Source organism: Prosopis cineraria, unplaced genomic scaffold, assembly GCF_029017545.1.
Source record: "Prosopis cineraria cultivar Desert tree isolate PC_DT_omini unplaced genomic scaffold, ASM2901754v1 PC7, whole genome shotgun sequence".
Classification (NCBI taxonomy): Eukaryota; Viridiplantae; Streptophyta; class Magnoliopsida; order Fabales; family Fabaceae; genus Prosopis; species Prosopis cineraria.
Window position 1 is genome coordinate 25,851,471 of NW_026555338.1, and position 19,762 is coordinate 25,871,232.

The following is a 19,762-nucleotide window of genomic DNA, read 5'->3' on the forward strand; positions in this document are numbered from 1 at the left end:
TATGTAAACTCTTCTAATTAAAAAAAATATGAATATAAATAAAAATTTCTAAAAATATCATAAAATCTGACAGTCAATAAATCTTAATGATTTTTTAGTAGTGAAATGAGTATATGATTCCAAGATTCTTGGGGCGATTAGAATGGATGGATTTAGTAGTGATTTACCCTAAATAAAATTGTATGTGGCTTCACAAAATTGAAGTATTTGAAAGAAAAAATGTAGAGATGTGCTTGTTATTTTTTGAGTTTTAACTATGCATATTTTAATCAATTGACATAATACTTGAATTACAAACTAAGGACTACACATTCATTTCAATATTTGGTGAGACTACTGGGTAATAAGAATGGTTATGACTATGGGAGACTTAATAGTAATTTCCTCTTTTATTTACAACATTTTTTATCAATTTGTGAATAATTTATTTCTATTCCGTCATTCTGATAACCTTGTAGCCCCAGCCCCACAATTACTCTTTTAAATATGGTTAGTCATTCAGGCTATTTCAATGTTCAAATAATTTCCTAAATACATGATGCACATAGGATTTGATTTGGAAATCTTTTTAAATTCATACATATAATTGAATTTTATAGTCTAATACAATGATCCTTCTTTTATAAATTTTATGCACTAAAATTTATTTTAGTGTAAGCTTGACTTACAATCAAGAGAAAGAAAAGCCGAAACGCATGTCCATCTTTCTTCAGGAATCACACAGTATTAAAATCAGTTCAATATGAGATATTCTTTTTCCCAAAGTTAAGATCCCACAACAATAGCAATATAAGTTAAACGGCCTATCTAAATATTGTTCCAAAAATTATTATCTCACAAAAATTATAATCTAAATAAAAATTTATTCTATTTAATAATTTGTTATACCATGCATATTAAAAATATAAATAATTATTTGTTTTATACCCCATATATAGCAGAAATACGATTAACCTTTTTTTCCCACAATTTCTTACCCATATGATTTCAAGTTGGTGGATGATGAAAAGAATAAGTTTCTAGTTGTAATATGATTTCTTTGTATCCTTTGTTGGACCTTTATAACTGTTATTCCAAAAAAAATCTAAAATTGTTGAATTTTATATTTTTTTAGCAATAAAAACAACTAAGTATTTTATATTACAATTCGACATCTTAGGTCTAAAACACAAAAATAATACTTCATGTTGATTTGAATTCAAAAATAAAAAAAATATAATTTAAAAATTAAAATAATGAAAACTGTTGATTTGGTAACATGAAATTTCAATATAACCAAAAAATAAATTAAAAACCATTTACATTTAAAGAATAATATTTTGAAAAAATACATTTTAAAAACTAAATAATTTATTTTATTCCATAACTTCAAACCCCGTGCAGATTAAAATTTAAAAAACTTCGTTTAGCTTTACAATTTGTAATATGTGATAATAAGAGTTTTATATTTTTTATTGAGAAAAAAACAGTAATGCACAAGAAGGAACCCTTCAAAAGCTATCGTGAGTAATACGGGATGAATATGGAAGTAGGCCAAGGGTTTTATAAAATACACTTGATTTCAACTAAGCAAGGCAGCAGAAATTTTAAGTGTCTGGGAAGGCTTGACTTTGTCGAAGCGAGAATCATCCCAAGATTAAATGTGTTTACTTATTCAATAGAGACCATAACACTCATTCACAATGAATTCTCCCCAAGTCACCCCTTTTACGGCCCCATTAAAAAGATCAGAGATTTATTAAAGCAAAACTGAATCATCACTTTTGATCACATGTTCAAAGAAACATACAGTTATACTGATTGGTTTGTTTGTCATGCCAATCATGAAATGTTCAACACAACACAGCAATGATCCACCTCTGAGATGAAGGACCTCTTTGTGCTCTAATCTGACTTAGTTTTTGGTCTTTTGCATAACTAAAGCCGCGGCCTTATATTAAAAAAGAATAAAAGCTATCATGAATAGGGGTGAGCAAAACCGAACCGAAATCAAAATCGAATCGAATTTTGTCTATTTGATTCGGTCTATTTGATTTTTCGGTTTGATTCGGTTAGTAAAATTTAAAATCGAATAGACCGAACCGACTGAATTACATATAATTTATTAATTTATAAATTATATTTAATTTGTAAATTATTTTATTTTATTTTTATTTTTTATGTTAATAAAGAATAAAAAATAATAACATCACTTGAAACCCTATTTCGGTCAGTCACTCTCATCAGTAGGTGTTCTGACTGGATTATGTGGCCATTATTTAATCATCGGTGTTTATTTGTGTTGTTTATTTGATTATCCATACCTTTATAATATTTGGGCTTTATGTCATATGGTGTAATTAGAATGGGCTCATATTGAAAAAAACAAATAGAAAAAAAAAGTCCAATTTTATAGTGTTGTTTGTTTTAATATTTAAAAAATGGGCCCAATTTCAATAGCCTAATATGAAACCAAAAAACCGAATTAACTGACCAAACTAATTATCAAATTTTGATTCGGTTCTTTTTCGGTTCGATTGGTTTGTTCAATTCGATTCGATTTTTATTTTCAGTGTTATTCGATCGATCAGTTTTGCATATTTTGGGACCGAACCGAACCGACCGATGCCACCCTAATCATGAATGAGGGGTTTGTCCTTTTAAATTATACTCTAAAAAAGATTTGTCTCTATTGCTGGTGGAAGATACTTCTGCCAAAAATAAAACAAAAGCATCTATGAAATTTACAACACAGCTCTTGGATTTCTAATGAAGTCTGCAACGTAAACTAATCCTTTCTTTGTCTCTTCCTATTTGTCTCAAAGCCCAATGCACTTTTCCAGTATCATTTACATTTCCTTCGTTCTTTATGCCATATCCGTCAAAATTTTTGACATCTTGGCCGCTGCTGCTACCATTTCTGCTAACCAGTTTGCTATACCATTTTTCATACTCCTAAGAATTGATCTTCTCTTATACCAAATGATAGAGCTGTAAACTCGAATAAGCAAATAATAGATGCAAAAAAAAAAAAAGAAAGCAAGATTATAAAAATAACTTGTGCTGGATATATATATATATATATATATTTTGGGTGAAGTGTGATGGATAAATTGAATAGCTGAATCCAATTACTAAGGAAAATAATGATTGAAGCCAGTCTGATATCCCTCATGCACCCTGGTAAAGAGATTACAAACACATAACAGATGATTGAAATACAACATACCAAATTAAAATACACACACAAGGCCAACACTATTGGCTTTCAAGAGGCCAGATGTCTCCCAATCTTTACCATACTTCTAAAAGACTGAACTTCCTACTCTTTGGTTGAACTGGAGAATTTAAAACCTAAACTAGGGTGTGGATTGAGGAAAAAATGAAAGAAAATACGGAGGAGAGAAAATTAAAGGAGAAATTTCAAAAGATAATAACTTTTTAACTATTTTTAAGAGTTTTCCCTCCTAATTTTCTTTCCTCCATACTTTTCTCCCCATCCAAACGAAAGGTAAAAGTTACAAAATAATTGGGGTACCTAATCCATACTCCTATATCACTTCTTTTCCCTTATGCCCATAATTCCTACACCATTTCCTTTATAAATCAGCTCTGAATCTTCAGCTCTATCAACTATCAATGTCGTTTAGCCCACAGCCTCCATTCACATATACCCCAGCCACTCATTAATAAATAATCTACTATGTCAAATTTTCTAGAAAATATCGAAGAGAGAGCGGCTTGATACATAGCATAGGTGATAAATTTACGGCAAAAAATATGAGTGAAGATTGCACTGAATCCTCCAAGCGTCCAACAGAACAATCTTGCAAATAGGAAGAAAATTACTTCACAGTTCATACAACAAACAAGAAAAACAAACATAGAGCTTGGAAAGCACAAGTTCATAAAACAGAAGGTTTCAAGCTGACTTCTAGATGCCTTATAGACTATCAACATGGTAGCATGTAAAAATCATTAGTAAGTGGGTGGGAAATGGAACTTATTCACATGATAATATTCCTTAAACAAGAAAATTAATAAAAATATCTTTCATAGTCCTCTTGGCCACCTATTATCTGGCTGCATACCAAAAGAGGAAAAAGAAAATATTACTATGGAACAAGTGAGCAGCCCCTGCAGGAGCAGCAAACAATTAATTCAATATCAGATATCCACACTTTATGGTCAATTGTCATGTATGACTCAAGTATTCGTAAAGCCAAAACACGCCTGACATAATAGCACCTTTCATCTTGGATCATATAGTATTGATGGCCCCACGAAAATAAGGGAAATTAATTCGATATCAGATATTCATTTTGCCAAAGTTAGTATCCCACAATAATAACAATAAGTCGAACCCATCTCAATATTATTCTATATGCTTGAGGTTTTTAAAAAGTTACGTACGCATCAGAAAGAGACAAAACATCAGCTCGCAAGAGTACAAACTTTCATAACATGGTCTGGAATTATGATTCATAGGAGTTTATACAATATACGTAAAGTTTGTAAAGCACAAATAACTCTTGTAGCCGGAGACCGTGCTTCTAAAAGAACCACACAACAGATTTCGTTTAATATGATATGCCTAATAGTTAATAAATTAAATGTGAACCATAAAGAAAGAAGGAACAAAGTCATGTTAAGCCGAAAAAGAAAAATAACTTGACAACTAGTAACAATGAAAAGTAAAACAAATGCAACAAACATCTTATTTAAACAGAGCATAGGCAATTGAATCCAGCCAATATATATTCCACAAAGTTTACTTAGAAGAAGCAAATTTGATAACTATTGATAACTATTACAATAAATTTCATCATGAATATGAGAATCAACTATCAACAATCAAATAGATGTCAAACAATGTATCTAACCTTTTATTTCTTAGGAGACCTCTAGTGAACATTTCATTCAGAAGATCCTCTGCCTTAACATTCTCACCATTTTCTAAAAGAGGTCTAAAAATTGCATCCAAAGTCACAAAATTATGTGAGCATCCCTCCTCTTTCATTTTATAAAACAAGGGCTTTTGCTTCATCAAGCAAACCCTCTTTACAGAGTCCATTGATCATTGCATTATATGCCTAGACATTCAAAAGATGGCCACAACCCAAAAGGTACTGAAAAATCTACCACGTGTCATTTAATCTATCACCTTTGCACAATTCATCAATAAATATGGTATATGTGTGTGCATTATGCTGAAATCTTTGTTCAACAATTCATTGAAATAAGGCAACTGCCTAATCAAGATGATCAATTTTGCACAATCCATCTAATAGGATATTATAAAATATTATATTCAGGGCATGACCTCTAGCGTGCATCTCATAAATAATATCCTGCACATGTGACATTTTCCTGATTTGCACAAACCATCAACAAGAGAAACATAGGTGACAATATTGGGAAACAAATTTTTGCACTTCATTTCTTTAAAGAGACCCAAGGCATCATCCACCATCTTGATTTTACAAAGTCCGTTAGTTAAAATACTGTAACTAATGACATCAAAAGCCAAACTACTATTGGCCATCTTATTGAACAACTTCCTTGACTCGTCGACATTATTGATCAAACAGTGTCCACCCATTAAAGTGCTGCAAGTAACTAAATCGGGTTTTATACTGTGCTTCATCATCATGCCAACAACAGCTTCAGCATTGGTGATACTTCCTTCCTTACAAAATGCATCGACTAATATATTAAAAGTACAAGTATTAGGGTTGATGCCTTCAAATCTCATTTGATTAAAAAAATTTGTCACTTCTGGCCATTTACCTGTGAAACACAAAACATGTATCAAATAGTTGTATGTCACAACATCAGGAGATATTCTATGACCAATCATTTCATGAAATAAATGAGTATCTTCAATTATGAGTCCTTCCTTACAAAAACCATCAATAATTGTACTATGCATGATTAAATTAGGCTTAACCCACCCTCTAACTATCTTTTGGAGCAATTTAATAGCAGCTCTTGTTTTCCTCATTTGCATAGCCCGTTGATAAGGGTGCCATAACTAACTTTAGTTAAGTGAAACCCTTTCGCTATTACATCATCATAGAAATCTAAGGCCCTCCCAATGTCATTATTGATGCAAAGGCCCTTCATCAATATAGTCAAAGTAATTGTATTAGGTCGACGGCCCATCTTAAGAATCCTTCCTAAGGCAGAGAACACCAAAGTCATTTGACCCACATGGCAGTAACAATTAATCAAGACAACAAGAGTAAACAGATTTGGTGCCAATCCTTCAGATTCCACTTGTGCGAAAAGTGAGATAACGGTATGATGTTTCAACTTTGCAAGAGATCTAAAATCCTTCTGATTTGGAATGTAGAGGGTGGGGGACGCCTATGAAGCAAGCAATGGAAAGAAGAGACAGCCTCTTCAACATCATCAACATTTGACGAATGGGAACAAAAACTGAAGTTGGGGGAAAGGGTAGAACGGAGGGAAACAAACAAAGGAAATTTAGAGGAGGCGTACCGTGAAGCAGCTCTGCAAAACGACATCTTTCGTTGTATCCAGAAATTCATCAACTAGAAGCCAAAAATGAAGAGTGACAAAATGAATTGTTATAATAAAAAACCAACTAAAACTGACATAGATATTATTATCATTTAAACTAGTTGAATGTTTGAATTATAATCCTTGCGTATATGCTACTTTAATTAAAAGGAGTTTATTCTTTGCTCTTAGTACATTAGGGGAGATAAATTAATCTTTACCATTGGTGAAACCTACATTGCAATTTGCAACAAGGGGAGGAATATATTCATGCTCAACAACAATTAAATAAGCGTCATCTTGCTGACAATTGTTGTAAGAGCCCTAATTTACCCATCCAATAAATTGAAATTTGAAGGCTCGATTTGAGTGAAGGAAAAAGTGAAAAGAAAGTAAAAAAGAATACTATAAAAGAAAACTCTCAAGAATAATAAATCAATTTTTTCACATTATTTTTTGGAGTTCTTCCTCTCTTCCCCTCAGTTTAATGAGAGCTTTTCCTTTTAATGTTTCCTCTTCCCTATTTTTCTCTCCCTCTGGGAAGGGTTTACTCTCCAACATTTCCATTCCCAATCTCTTCTTCACCATAACAAGCACAGCACAGCCCACCAAAAGCAAGCCTAGAAGGAAAGCATCTGGAGCAACAATTGTTCTCCCAACTGCTACTTTTCTTTCCGCTGACTTGTCTTCTTTTCAAACTGTCGAGGCAATAAATGCTATGCAAGAGTCATTCTGCCATGCCATCACCTTCAACTCTAGCACACAATCCTATAATTCCTCCTTCTGCTTTTGTAAACCCAGTAAGTAATGTTGGCAACAATCATGGTTGATGCTGATATAAAAGGAAAATAATGTGAAAACGATGTTAGCAGTCAAGAACACTAGGATATAGTATGGTGGGTGAAAAAAGGGGAGGAGGGGGAAATCAGTGCAATTGCTTTTAAATCCTAATTTTGATTTACTTAGCACAGATTCCAAAATGTTGGCTGGAAATATTCAGCTAAAATTGAACAAAATATTAATATCACACTGATGGGCTATATAACCCCTTTCTTATAAGGAGCTCTTCCATGCATGGTTTTCCTCAAGGGAAAAGTATAAATATGGCAAGAAAAATTGCAGAAGCATGTACAACAAAGCATATGCAGAAATGAAAATTACAGCAAAGGCATGGCAGTATTGCAGGAAGGAAAGCAAAGGCATGCATGAAAGGTTGGCTGTTTAGTTCTTTGAATGTTTCAATAATACTCATAAACCCCATGCCTCGAAAAATTCAAGCATTCTTTTTCACTGAAGAAGTCCAGCCTAGCAAAATATCATCATGATATTTTTTAAGCAATCGTTATTTAAGAAGACAGAATCCAAGCAAACTCCACTATAGCTTTTTTTTTTTTTTTTTAGCCCATTAGCATCAACTGAGATATGCCTGAGTAAAAAAATCAAATACATGGTCAGCCATAAAAAAAAAAAAAAGGAACAAACTCATTTCAAGAAAAAAAAGAGACCACCAGTAACAACAAAAGTCAAAAAATAAATATATGAATCATATGACTCAAACAATTTTTACTTAAAAGAAACAAGCATTTCTCACCCTTTTTCCAAAGGGAACATAAGTATAATATAAAATAATATATTGATATGCCTGAGTAAAAAAATCAAATACATGGTCAGCCATAAACAAAAAAAAAAAAAAGGAACAAACTCATTTCAAGACAAAAGAGAGACCACCAGTAACAACAAAAGTCAAAAAATAAATATATGAACCATATGACTCAAACAATTTTCACTTAAAAGAAACAAGCATTTCTCACCCTTTTTTCAAAGTGAACATAAGTATAATATAAAATAATATATTGACAATACGAAAATTCTATCACTTTTTTTATTACTTTTTATTTTATCATGAAACTATGGGAGGATGACAGATAACTCCCAAGAGAGATAATTAACCACAGTTACGTTATCAATATAATTCTGTAACTATTAATTTAAGTATGGTAAATTCAAAAATTTTAATTATAAATAATATATTTAAATTCTAAAAATAACTTTTAATTTTTATTTTTTTTTTTATTTAAAACGATCTAATTGATATTTGCAATTTATTTTTAAAAATAACTATTAAAGATTTAACTATTATTAATTTCCTCTTTTGAAATTTTTTGACACTTTTCCAAAAACCATAAGATTATTGGGAAAAAATTAGGACATAGTTGCTAATTCCAAATCAAAAAATGTTCTAACAATTCTCTATATTATTATAATCATAGATATATCTTCTCTATTTTGAAAACAAAATACACACTTTCATGTCATCCCATTAGTTAACACAATTAATTACATTTTTGAAATACTCTAAAATAAAATTTTATTAATTAAAATTTATGTTAAAAATTTATTTTACTAATTACCCTCACAATAATAAATATTTACTATGGCAAAGTGTTTTTTTTTTTGGTTCCACATATTCATTAAGTGAAAGAGAAAGGGAATAAAAGACTTGCATCTATTTGATTACTTGTTTCCAAAACAGTTTTTGGTTTTGAAATTAAAAGAAATAACAAGATTGAAAATGTATGTTCTTTTATCAACTCTAAAAAATAAAAAAAGTTAAAAGCTGTTATGAAAAACTAAAAAACCATAATATCTTTTTTATGTTTTGTCACTTTTTTTGTTTGCAAAGGCATTCCTTACAGCCGACGGTTATGAGAATAATCTTTTGCAGAATTTGAACATTATTTAAAAGATTGTCCTATCTCAAGTGATGTTTTTCATACACATTTTTAAGAGTCAAACTCCAAAACTAAAATGATGTTTAGGAGGTCTGGACTACCATCATTCTTGACATGCCCACTTGGTTGATGTTTTGTCACTCTTTGTTTTGCAAAACTAGAGAAAAGAGCAGAAAATATCATCAATGATAATTATATTAATAAAATAAATAATTTTTAATCTTTTTTTGGGTGAAAATTGGGCAAACGCCCGTACAATTATGTTAATTTTTTTCATCTTTTATTTCACCACTTTAAATATATTTTTTAGAATAATGATTCAAACGATTTTTCTTATTTTTTTTCCACAATTTATTCTAAAATACTGCTCTACAAAATTATTTTAAGAATATAAAAACATAAAACAGAATCAAAGAAGCCCTTTATACGTGTATAGTTTTTCATGATAATGGTCTCCTACAAAAAGGAAACCAAACATACTCTTTGGACTAGAGGGGGAAATGAATTGCCCTTACCACTTCATTGGGACACAATAAACTTTAATCCAGTAAGTTTTATATGAAAATTGTACCGCTTCTTATTTTGATTTTTTTAAAAAAAAAAAGTGCTTACTATATCAATATTATTTACCAAAAGTTCAATATTATTTATTTGGAATTTGAATTTGTCCTTTTGTAAATTTATTCAACCAAAGATACTATTAAAAGAACTTTGAAAATTTATATGTTAAATGATAATGAATTTGTGGGCCAAGATATAAACGAATTACTTACTTAAATTGAAGTTGCAAAGTTAACAGGAAACAAGGTGAAGTAATGTATAATCTAACAACTTGAAAACAATGAAATTTACGCATTAATATGATAGAAATAGTTTAGAGTTGATATCTGGAATTAACAACATTAATTACATTAAGAATAGATTTGTTTAGAAATGGTTTAAGAAGGTTATATACTCAATTGTTCAATTTGTGAACCTTCAAAGTTCAATCAACAACTCTTTATCTTGGGCCTAGAAATCATGTATGAAAATGAACAGCTTATGGTGTTCCAAGCAGACCACGCAACAAACGCATGCGCGCGCGCGCATCCATATATTATTAGCCTATTTCTTTCGTTACAAGCTACAAGGATTGCGATGATTGCTTGTGTTTTGGTGATACTTCTATCTTAACAAAAATGCCTCAATCAATATATTAAAAGTATAAATGTTAGGGTTGATGCCTTCCTGTGTCATTTCAGTAAGTTTGCTCTAAGCTACAGAAACCAAATATTAGATGTAAGGCAAAAAAATATCAAGAGATAATTTCTCTTTTTTTTTCTTGTTTATAAATGAGTAATTTTATTTTAAATTGTAAGATCGTGAATATTTAAGACACTAAACTTTTTTTGTGCAATTTTGTTCTACAATATTTAAAAAATTCATAATGTATCTTCTTGTTAATTACAAGAATGTTGACCATGAAGTCACACGAGAGAAAATATAAGCTCATCATGACATGAAAATGTTATAGGGCAAAATTACATCCAAAAAAAAAAAAGTTTAGAGTTCTAAATACTTCAAGACTTATATTTTAAGGACAAAATTGCCTTTTTACCTTCTTTTTTCTCACTAGATATGAAGTTGCAAGCAGGATAGAACCAACCACTTATCACTAGCAAGGAATAACAAAGAAAGGAAGCTATTTTCCGACTGTCAATTTGGGCATTGAAAGAAAGGAAAAGTGATGATTGACATGTCAAAACTAAAAGAAAGGGGGAACACAATTAACTGTGAGCTGTTCATATTTGATCTGAATGGCATAAAAGTAGAGGTGCCAGAGAAGAATAGTAGAGAAATCAGTTTCCAACACATTCTGCATAGAGTATCAGACTGCTACTTTACAAGATTCAGATAAAAATCACATAGCAGCACACAGATACATCCAAAAGCCAAGCCAAGCATCACAATCTCAACCAAGAAAAAGAACTGAATTTTGCAGAGACAGATTCAATTTAGATTCCTTTTTTGGCCAGAAGTTCAATTCAGATTGAAATCACATAGCATCAAGTATCCAAAAAGCCTAGTAACATCATAATCTCAGCCAAAATCCAGAATTAAAAGATTTCATAAGAAAATACACCGAATATAACAAATTACCTTTGATTGTGGAACCTGCGGAAGATGCTATGCTTGGTCCCTGCACAACATCATTGAGTAGAAACAAGAAATAAAAACATGCATGGCATAGTCTAGCTCAGTTACATTCGCGTTCACTATTTTCTTTTCAGTCCAATGTATCGGTGGTTGTTTGCTCAAGAGGGAAAAGCAGTAACTTGAAACTGTACATTATTTGTAACTTTTCTCGTAACACAAACGTAAAAACTATCCCTAATGGCTCTGTTAACCATGATCTCAAAAGCTAGCATTCTATGCAACGCATGGAGACCATAATCCTAACTTCAACTGTCTGCTTCCTACAAAGAGACAGCCAACATCATGGAAAATTATATATTTTGATCACTAACAATAACTCATACCTCAATCCACTTTTTATTCAATGGTGAAACTGCAAATGAAAATGTTGTATTAGAACTCATCATGAAGTCCAGATATAGGAAGCTTTACATGACAGCTTCCTCTGATTTTTCAATAAGCATCATCACAGAGCATGTCAGTGGCTTCAAGAGCCTTGATTTATATTTCATAATTGCATCGAAAACACAAAGAAGGAGAAAATTGCAGCCTACATGTTTGAGAAACACGACTTATTTATATCAATCTAATACATCTCAAATTATCAATTCATGTCTTCTCCAACAATGTCAAATTTTTAATAGGCGGCAACCTGTATGTCTCGTGTCCTTGTAATGCTATTTGCCAAAACAAACAAACAAAAGAACGTCGAGGAATGTTGGAAATTTACAAACTTTATGCTTAAAAAAAAAAAGTTTTTGCATTTAATTCAAGAGAAGAGAAAGAATAATGTATTAATAGAGTTTAGGATTGAAGCCCTCTGCTTAGAAGAACAAGATCTATGCAAGCTTTTGGAGAAACTAATACAAATTTAGTCTTGGCCTGTTAACAATTTCATTGAATGTCATCTTAATGTTACAAAATTGATTGATCCCCAATAAAATGAAACGTTTCAACGAGGAGGAGGAATATACTCATGCTCAATTATAGGCGTAGTTCGAGTGCCAGATGCTGTAGGAGCTCTGACATGCCCAACCATTGAAACCTGAAGGGCTTCCTCTTCATATGCTCTCCTCTCCAAAGCTTCCATTCTTGATCTCTTCTTCACTCTAACAAGCATGGCCACCAGAAGCAAACCGAGGAGAAAAGCACCGAGTGCAGCGCCAATGGTACTCCCAACTGCCACTTTCCACTGACTAATCGGCTTCTTGAACTGCTCTGGAGGGGATGCAATAACCAGACCAAAATGGCCATGCCTCTTTGCAATACAAACATGTGGTGATGATGGCTTAGCCAATGTCATCCTCCCATCCCCTTCAAAACTGGCGCACAATGGTATGATTCCTTCTGATTTTGTAGACCTAGTAATATTGGTAAAATCAATTGTCAGGGGCTTTTCTCCAGCAACAATTCCGAGTTGAAAAGGGTTGATGGCATTTACATCTTCATCAGCATTGTAAGCTAGGAGGCCCACAACTGGTGAAATAAGCTGATATCCAGAGAGATCATAGTTAGCATAATAAATAGCAGACCAGTTATACCCCAAGTTCTGTCTAATCAGCAAGACCCTCTCAATACATGGATGCACAACCACACCTGAACCCAGATGGAATTCCTTTAAGTGGGAACCATATCTTCGCAGACTGCCACACCGCAACCTTACTGTATCGACTCTGATGCCAGAGAGGTTTGCAGGTAAACTCACTGACTGTACTATGCCTGTTCTGAAGTGTTTGTCCAATGATTTGAACGTGTAATCTCTAATGTAGAGGTCAAGAAGATGAGCTGATTTGATGCTCTGAGCTTTAGATCCCAGCAATTTTGACGACCCCAAGGTAACTACTATCAAAATCAGAGAAAAGATGGAGTCCATGAGATAAAGAAATAAGCCTAGCCCACAACAAATTATCAAACAATGTGTCAAATTAAAAGGCCTTTTTGGGTATTCCAAGGCTGCAACATCAAAAGAAGAACCTTGGTTTCTACATATTCAAGGAAAGAGAGCAAATCATAAATCACAAACTCTATTCCTCGATGGAAATGTGGTATCAAAGAAGAAATTTTGAGACTATAAGACAGTCAACAGATAAGAAAAGTCTGGGTGCGCACAAGATCCAGGAATTAGTTAAAAGGGGCAAAGAGGGTTCTTGTTGTGCCTTTGTTAACTAGCTGTTCCTTTCAAAAGGAATAGTTTATGGTTGTAGAGGAGGCATCAAACATCAAGCGGACAACGAAAAGAAGAAGAAGAAGAAGAAGAAGAAAAACTGAAGCTTAAAGAGAAGGGCAAGAACCTTTTCCTTTGCCTCCCACCGAAGGGAAAAAATTGAGATGGTAAAAGGTCTCGTTACTCCATAAAGAACAACAATGAGGTGGAAGAAATGATTTTGGAGCGTGGACTGATGATGACACTTCATGGTGAAAGCAGTGTGGAAAAAAGAAAAGGCAAAGAGCTTAAGCGTGCTGGGGAAAAAGACATGAAGGAAAGAAGCATTCTTTTCAATGGGGTCCAATATACTGATTGTGTTTGTCATGTTAGGTCAATTACAACATATCCCCCACTAGAACAACTCATAAGAGGGTCATGTTTGACTACCAGCATGCATGGCTTTCCCTTTTGTTACACCAAAGGAAAAAAAAAAGATAATTGATTAAGAAATACATTAAAGACAAATAACTTTACCTTTAAAAGTGACACATTGAAATGGAACCTTCCGACATCACACCATCGATTATAAACGGCGAAAGAGAGCGCGTTGAACTGTCTTCTAGGTCAATGATAAGTTCTTCTTATTCGAATTAGCGAAATCATAAGAGGATCGAATAGTTCGTCCTCATCGGTGCATTTTCGGAAACTTCGGTGCATTGAACTGTCTTGAAATGCTTAAGGACTTACCTCAACAAGGGCTGCGAAATTTTCCCGGAAAATCGAGGGGGAAGCGTTATTGGAGTTTTGAAGTACTCTCCGGACCAGATCCTTTATTTATTGCATATAGCGGGGAAGGCAACCTCTATTTCTTTGCTATCTTTTTCTCTCACTTTTTTGAAGGATCTATGACTAAAACAAATTCACTTATGGATGTAGAATGTTTAGATTAACGAGTATTTAGATTTAAATTTAAACTAAATCTCTTGCTTAGACATAAAAATTTATAAAGTTAGATTTTATTTAAATGTAAATTCATTTTAAATTATAACTTTTTTAAAAATTTTAAATTCACTTCACATCGATCATTTAAAATTATAATCATTTTAAACATATCATTATCTTCATATTTTTACTATTAACCTCTTTACCACTCTCATATATTTTTCTATTTTTTATCAATTAAAAAATAAAAATAAACTTATTATTTTTAATTTTTATCTTCATTTTCAATCTCAATTCATATTTTTTTTTATTTAAAATTTTTAAATTGTCTAAATAAAATATATTAATACATGATCTTAAAACAAGTATAAAATTTAAATTTAAATCTATGAATTCAAACATTACTTTCATACAATATAAATAGTTAAAATTAAAAAGATGAAGAGAAAAGGATAATGAGAAAATGAAAAGGTTTCACTCCAATACAGTTTAAATGAGGATGGTTTTATATCACTTTCTCCATGTTAGCTGACTCCAGAGGTGAAAAGAATTGTGTGCTATGAAAAGTTACTAAGAAAACGCAGATGATATGATAGGCTTAGGTGGCCTTTCATTGCAAAGACAGAAAAGATGAGATAATTTTCTTAAAAATTTTAAGAGGGAAGTCAGTCATATAATGAATTTAATTCAATGATTATATTTAATATAAGTATTAAATATCTATATCATTTAAACCGTTAAGATTTATATAAATGATTATAAATTTATACTCCACTTAAAATTAATGAATAAGTAAATTTATTTAAACCGTTAATTTAGATTTTAATGGGCTCAGATGATATAGCATTTAATGCCTATACTAAATACAATCACTAAATTCAAATCCTCATAGAATACATTACTTGTGTTATTTATATATTACTCCTAATATTTTCAACAAAATAAAAAATCTTAAACCTCAGTAATTATATATATATAAAATTTGACAAGTTTTCCACTATATCTCTATTAAATATACATACTTTAAAATATTATACTCTATGGCTTAATAGTCTTCCCAATAATGAATAAGGGTAAAATAGTAAAGATAAATATCATAATCATTGAGATGCCTACAATACTTATATTATTTATAAATCACTTTCAACATTTTCAATAAAATAAAAAACCCTAAAATCTAATTAATTCTAAGTAAAAATTTAACAAGTTTCTAGTTTTATCTTTATTAAATATACATACTTTAAAAAAAATATACTCTACCATTTAATAATCTTGCCAATAATTAATAGAGTTAAAAGGTGAAGATAAATATTATAATTATTGAAATACCTTATAAATAGAACCAAAACAAATACACTTTCTGTTAGAATTTTGAATTTGCATAATTTCCACCCATGATGAGTCATCAATGGGATTTGCAATAATTTTGGTCATAATGAGTTGACTAGAATATGATGTTAATTTTTGATTACTAGCTTGAAAGGGAACAATCCTCCATCGTAATAAAAATTATTCCAATCAACATATTTCCTCTATAATGAGGCAAATTAATATCAATTGGATCTTCTTTTTATACAAAACCTCCTTCACTATAAATGGTGACCAAAGGCTGGAGGTAGAGGTATCCCAGAGTGAATAGTTCTTTAGTTCACTCTTCCTCTCCCTTCTTTCTCTTCAGTGCATCTACTATGCACTATAGTCTAAACTCTAGTAGTCTATATTGTCTGGGTAGTTGGGTAGATTTTGCTATGCTCGAATCTAATGAGACTTTAACTCAACTCCTTTTATTCAATTTATTATTTATTTCATATTCTTTTACTTTCTTTACCCTATAAATAGAATAAGGCCCCGTTTGGTAGTTTGGAATCATGGAGAAAAAATGAAATTGAAAATGAAATCTGTTAACATGTATGCTTAGTATGCAATACTTATGATTCTTTAGAATCTAAATTCAAGTAAATTTGGCAGAATTTAATTTCATAATATGCATCATGGAATCTAATTTCATGGTTCCCTTTCTCAAGTTTGCCCCTCCTCCCTCCTCCATGACTTCCTTCTTCCTCCTCCACGAACCATCTCCTTCTCAATGCAGAAGCATCGCTCTTCTTTCTTGCATTCATCTCCTTCCTTTAGTGACAGATGGTTTCTTCCTCTTCTAATATCACTAACAACTATGCATCCCCTTTCGTCTAGATATGTTGATGACCACCACTCGCTCAGGAGGACAACCGCAATCCACTATGAACCCCAAGAAAAAGGCCTAAAATCTTCATCGAGCTTCTTAGTTCACACCTTTGTCATTAGTTTAGCAAGTCAGTCATGATGCAAAGTTGGAACAAAGGATGGGGGCAACGGGTGTACTGTTAAATAGGAATGAGTAGAGAGAGAAAGTTGAGAAGAGGAGAAAAGGAAGGGGCTCACGATGTCATGGCATGAACACTCACCATGCATTCTTATCAATAATGAACGACCCATCATCGTTTGTACATTCTCGTTGTCGATAAAGTACCCATCACCTCTCTCTCTCTCTCTCTCTCTATGGGTGCTCTTGGTCTAAGCATGGATATTCAGAAATAGATGCTGTATGAGCGATGATGTCTAGCACTTGCTTCTTGCTCTGGGTGTGAATCTGGAAATGTATTAGGTGGATGAGGAAGATGAAGTAGGTGGGTCTTAGGTTGTGATGCGCAAACTTGGAGGATGACGATGAAGAATCGAGCAACAATGGACAGTGCAACAGTCGTCACTGTCACCCTACTCAAAAGACATCATCATTTGCATCAATCTCCTCCTCGGTCTTCAAGAAGAAGAAGAAGAAGAAGAAAGCAGTGACGGATGGCGGCGAGGATGCTCATCAGATGAGGAGGAAGGAGGAAGCAATGACGTCATGCTTTTAAGAAGGAGAGGAATGAGGGTTGTTGGGCTGATGGGGATAAGTTTTTTTTTTAATTTTAAAAGGGCACTTTAGTCTTTTGCTATTTTAATTACATATATTTTATTAAAATTATATCAGGATTTCATCGTCACACCAAACACACTTTCAAATCCAATTCTATTTTAATTCCAATTTTATTTTCGATTTCAACTTCTGATTTTGATTCTATCAAAAACTCTTCTATCGTATCAAACATGGCCTAAGAGAAATACATCGCCACCATGTTATAGAATGACTATTAAACACAATTTTCTCCATTTGCTGACTTGTCTCCCTTCCCCCTTCTCTTTATGCATATGTACACGTATACTTTTTTTGTTCTAATTATGAGGTAAAATTAACTAATTTTATAGTTTTTAAAGAACGATAACTAATACCCTAAACTTTATTAAAAAAATGCAAGAATTTTCAATTTTACCTTTTACTATAATTAATTACCATAATTAAATATTGCATAGAAATTAAAAGCATACCAACAACTTGTTACAATTAAATTAAGGAGGGGTAATGTTAAAAAAATATTTAACTATCATATATGGCTTTAAAGCTTTACTAGAAATTTTGACGGGACCACGTAAGCTCTATTGAGAGTAGACAAAAGAATTGGGGGTCAATCTGGTTTTCGACAGTGAAAATTTAAGGAATGTAGGGAGTTTGGACTCTAATTGAGGATATAGAGCAAATTTTGGGAGTATTAGGCTATGAGTTGGGCTCAAGTTGGATGGTTGTAGTTGGGCTTCGCCTAGTGTAAGGGTTGAGCAAAGTTCTTTTTTTTTTTTTTAAACTTACCTGATGAAACAACGTCTGTAAGGGTTGGAGGATGGGAGAGCTCAAAGATAGGAGCTTTTTTTTGCTAGGGCCTACAATTTTTCATCTCTTTAGATTCTTAAGAGCTAAACAACTCTTGAGTAATTCCTACACCCTCTTCTCTACCACTTCCGTACCTTCCTTCTTGCATTCTTGGGTTTTAGTAGTTAAGGTTCGAAAATGGTGAGAACCATTGCTTTGGCCTAGTCATTATAAGGGTTATGGGGAGCTTGGTAAAGGTTTTAAAGGATGTATGTTTAGCCGCAGCAAATGTGTCATTTTATAATAAGCTGCGGCAAACTTGGCCTATGACTGCAATGAGATGGTCTCTGTACACATGTGAGGGCAAATGAGTCAAGTATCGTTGGCAGTGATGAAGAGTTTCTTAGCCTTGGTAAATGCGTGTTGGCTTGTTGAATTTTTTGTTTTGCCTTTAGTTGAAACATTTTACTCCTAATAAGAATTAAAAAAATTATTTTTAATAATTTTTTCTAATATTTATATGGTTAGAAAGATAAATATAATCATAAAAAAAAAATGAGATGTCATACAAATAAGATGAAAATTATTTTTATCTCCCTATTTTATGAATAAAAATAAAGGAGTATTTAACGAATTGTATGATTTCTCACTATATAAAAGACCCTTGGATCTAGTGACAGCAAGCTGTTTTGTGACGTAAGTTTTGGGTTTGATCCCTGTGCCTCTAAAAATTAAAAAAAAATAGAAAAGAAAAATCAATTAAGAGAATGAAACCTATTACACGTGTCATCAAGAAAATTTCTGCACCAAAAGTACATATCAAAAGTTGAGAACTTCCCATCTGCAAAAGCGAGCGTGGTGAATCCAGTTAACAAAACATATAGTCAAAAGTGATTTCTCAATGTGCGTAATTAACTTATTTTAATGATCATATTTTCTACCGAGTGGGAAGGGGATAACAGAGGAAATAGGACGGGAATGGAAGCAGCTGTAACTGCTCAAAAAAAATGAAGAACCAAAATAAAGAAGAACTAAAATAAAGAGTAGAATAATAAATTTTAATAAAATAAGATAATTCAAAGCATTATGACATGAAAGGATCTAACACTTACACCCGAGTCATAATCCATGAAAGTTTACAATAAATAAACAATCTTATATTAATAAAACAATCGTCCATATAATAATAATAACAATAATAAGCTTTATTCTATTAAGTGGGTTAATTGCATAAATTATACGATATCATTGTATTCTAAAAGAACATGGTCCATATAAAAAAAAATAAAAAAGCTAATCAACTTAAACCTAATGTCCAAGCTATAACAGGAACCTATTGACATTTTTTCTATTATTCATAAACACAAAAACTAGTGGAAAAAAAATCCTTTTCATAATCAAAGATTATATAATGACAATATTGCATCATTTCAAAAATCATAGGGGAACATTACAACAAAAATAAATTTAAAATCCTAAACAATCTTGTATTTATAATTTAGGGATAAATTTACCATTTAAATCAAACAAAGTTGGGCA

The 19,762-nt window shown here is 32.0% G+C and overlaps 2 protein-coding genes across 3 annotated transcripts; both read right to left on the reverse strand.

Moving 5' to 3' along the window:
* Window positions 1-5,290: 5,290 nt before the first annotated feature.
* LOC129316638 (pentatricopeptide repeat-containing protein At1g62680, mitochondrial-like) lies at window positions 5,291-7,765 on the reverse strand. The gene is made up of 6 exons (XM_054961045.1): window positions 7,666-7,765; window positions 7,056-7,124; window positions 6,484-6,536; window positions 6,035-6,348; window positions 5,770-5,825; window positions 5,291-5,685 (listed from the first exon to the last, which is right to left on the reverse strand). The coding sequence occupies exons 1-6, from the start codon at window positions 7,763-7,765 to the stop codon at window positions 5,291-5,293; spliced, it is 987 nt and encodes a 328-aa protein (XP_054817020.1).
* A 3,668-nt stretch (window positions 7,766-11,433) lies between these two features.
* On the reverse strand, window positions 11,434-13,676 carry LOC129316014 (uncharacterized). Of its 2 annotated transcripts, none has more exons than XM_054960243.1 (2): window positions 12,386-13,676; window positions 11,434-11,784 (listed from the first exon to the last, which is right to left on the reverse strand). In XM_054960243.1, exons 1-2 carry the CDS (start codon window positions 13,282-13,284, stop codon window positions 11,769-11,771), a joined length of 915 nt encoding a protein of 304 aa, XP_054816218.1. In that variant the 5' UTR covers window positions 13,285-13,676; the 3' UTR covers window positions 11,434-11,768. The 2 variants fall into 2 exon arrangements, with proteins under 2 accessions (XP_054816218.1, XP_054816217.1); XM_054960242.1 differs by lacking the exon at window positions 11,434-11,784 and adding an exon at window positions 11,845-12,088.
* Between the last annotated feature and the right edge of the window lie 6,086 nt (window positions 13,677-19,762).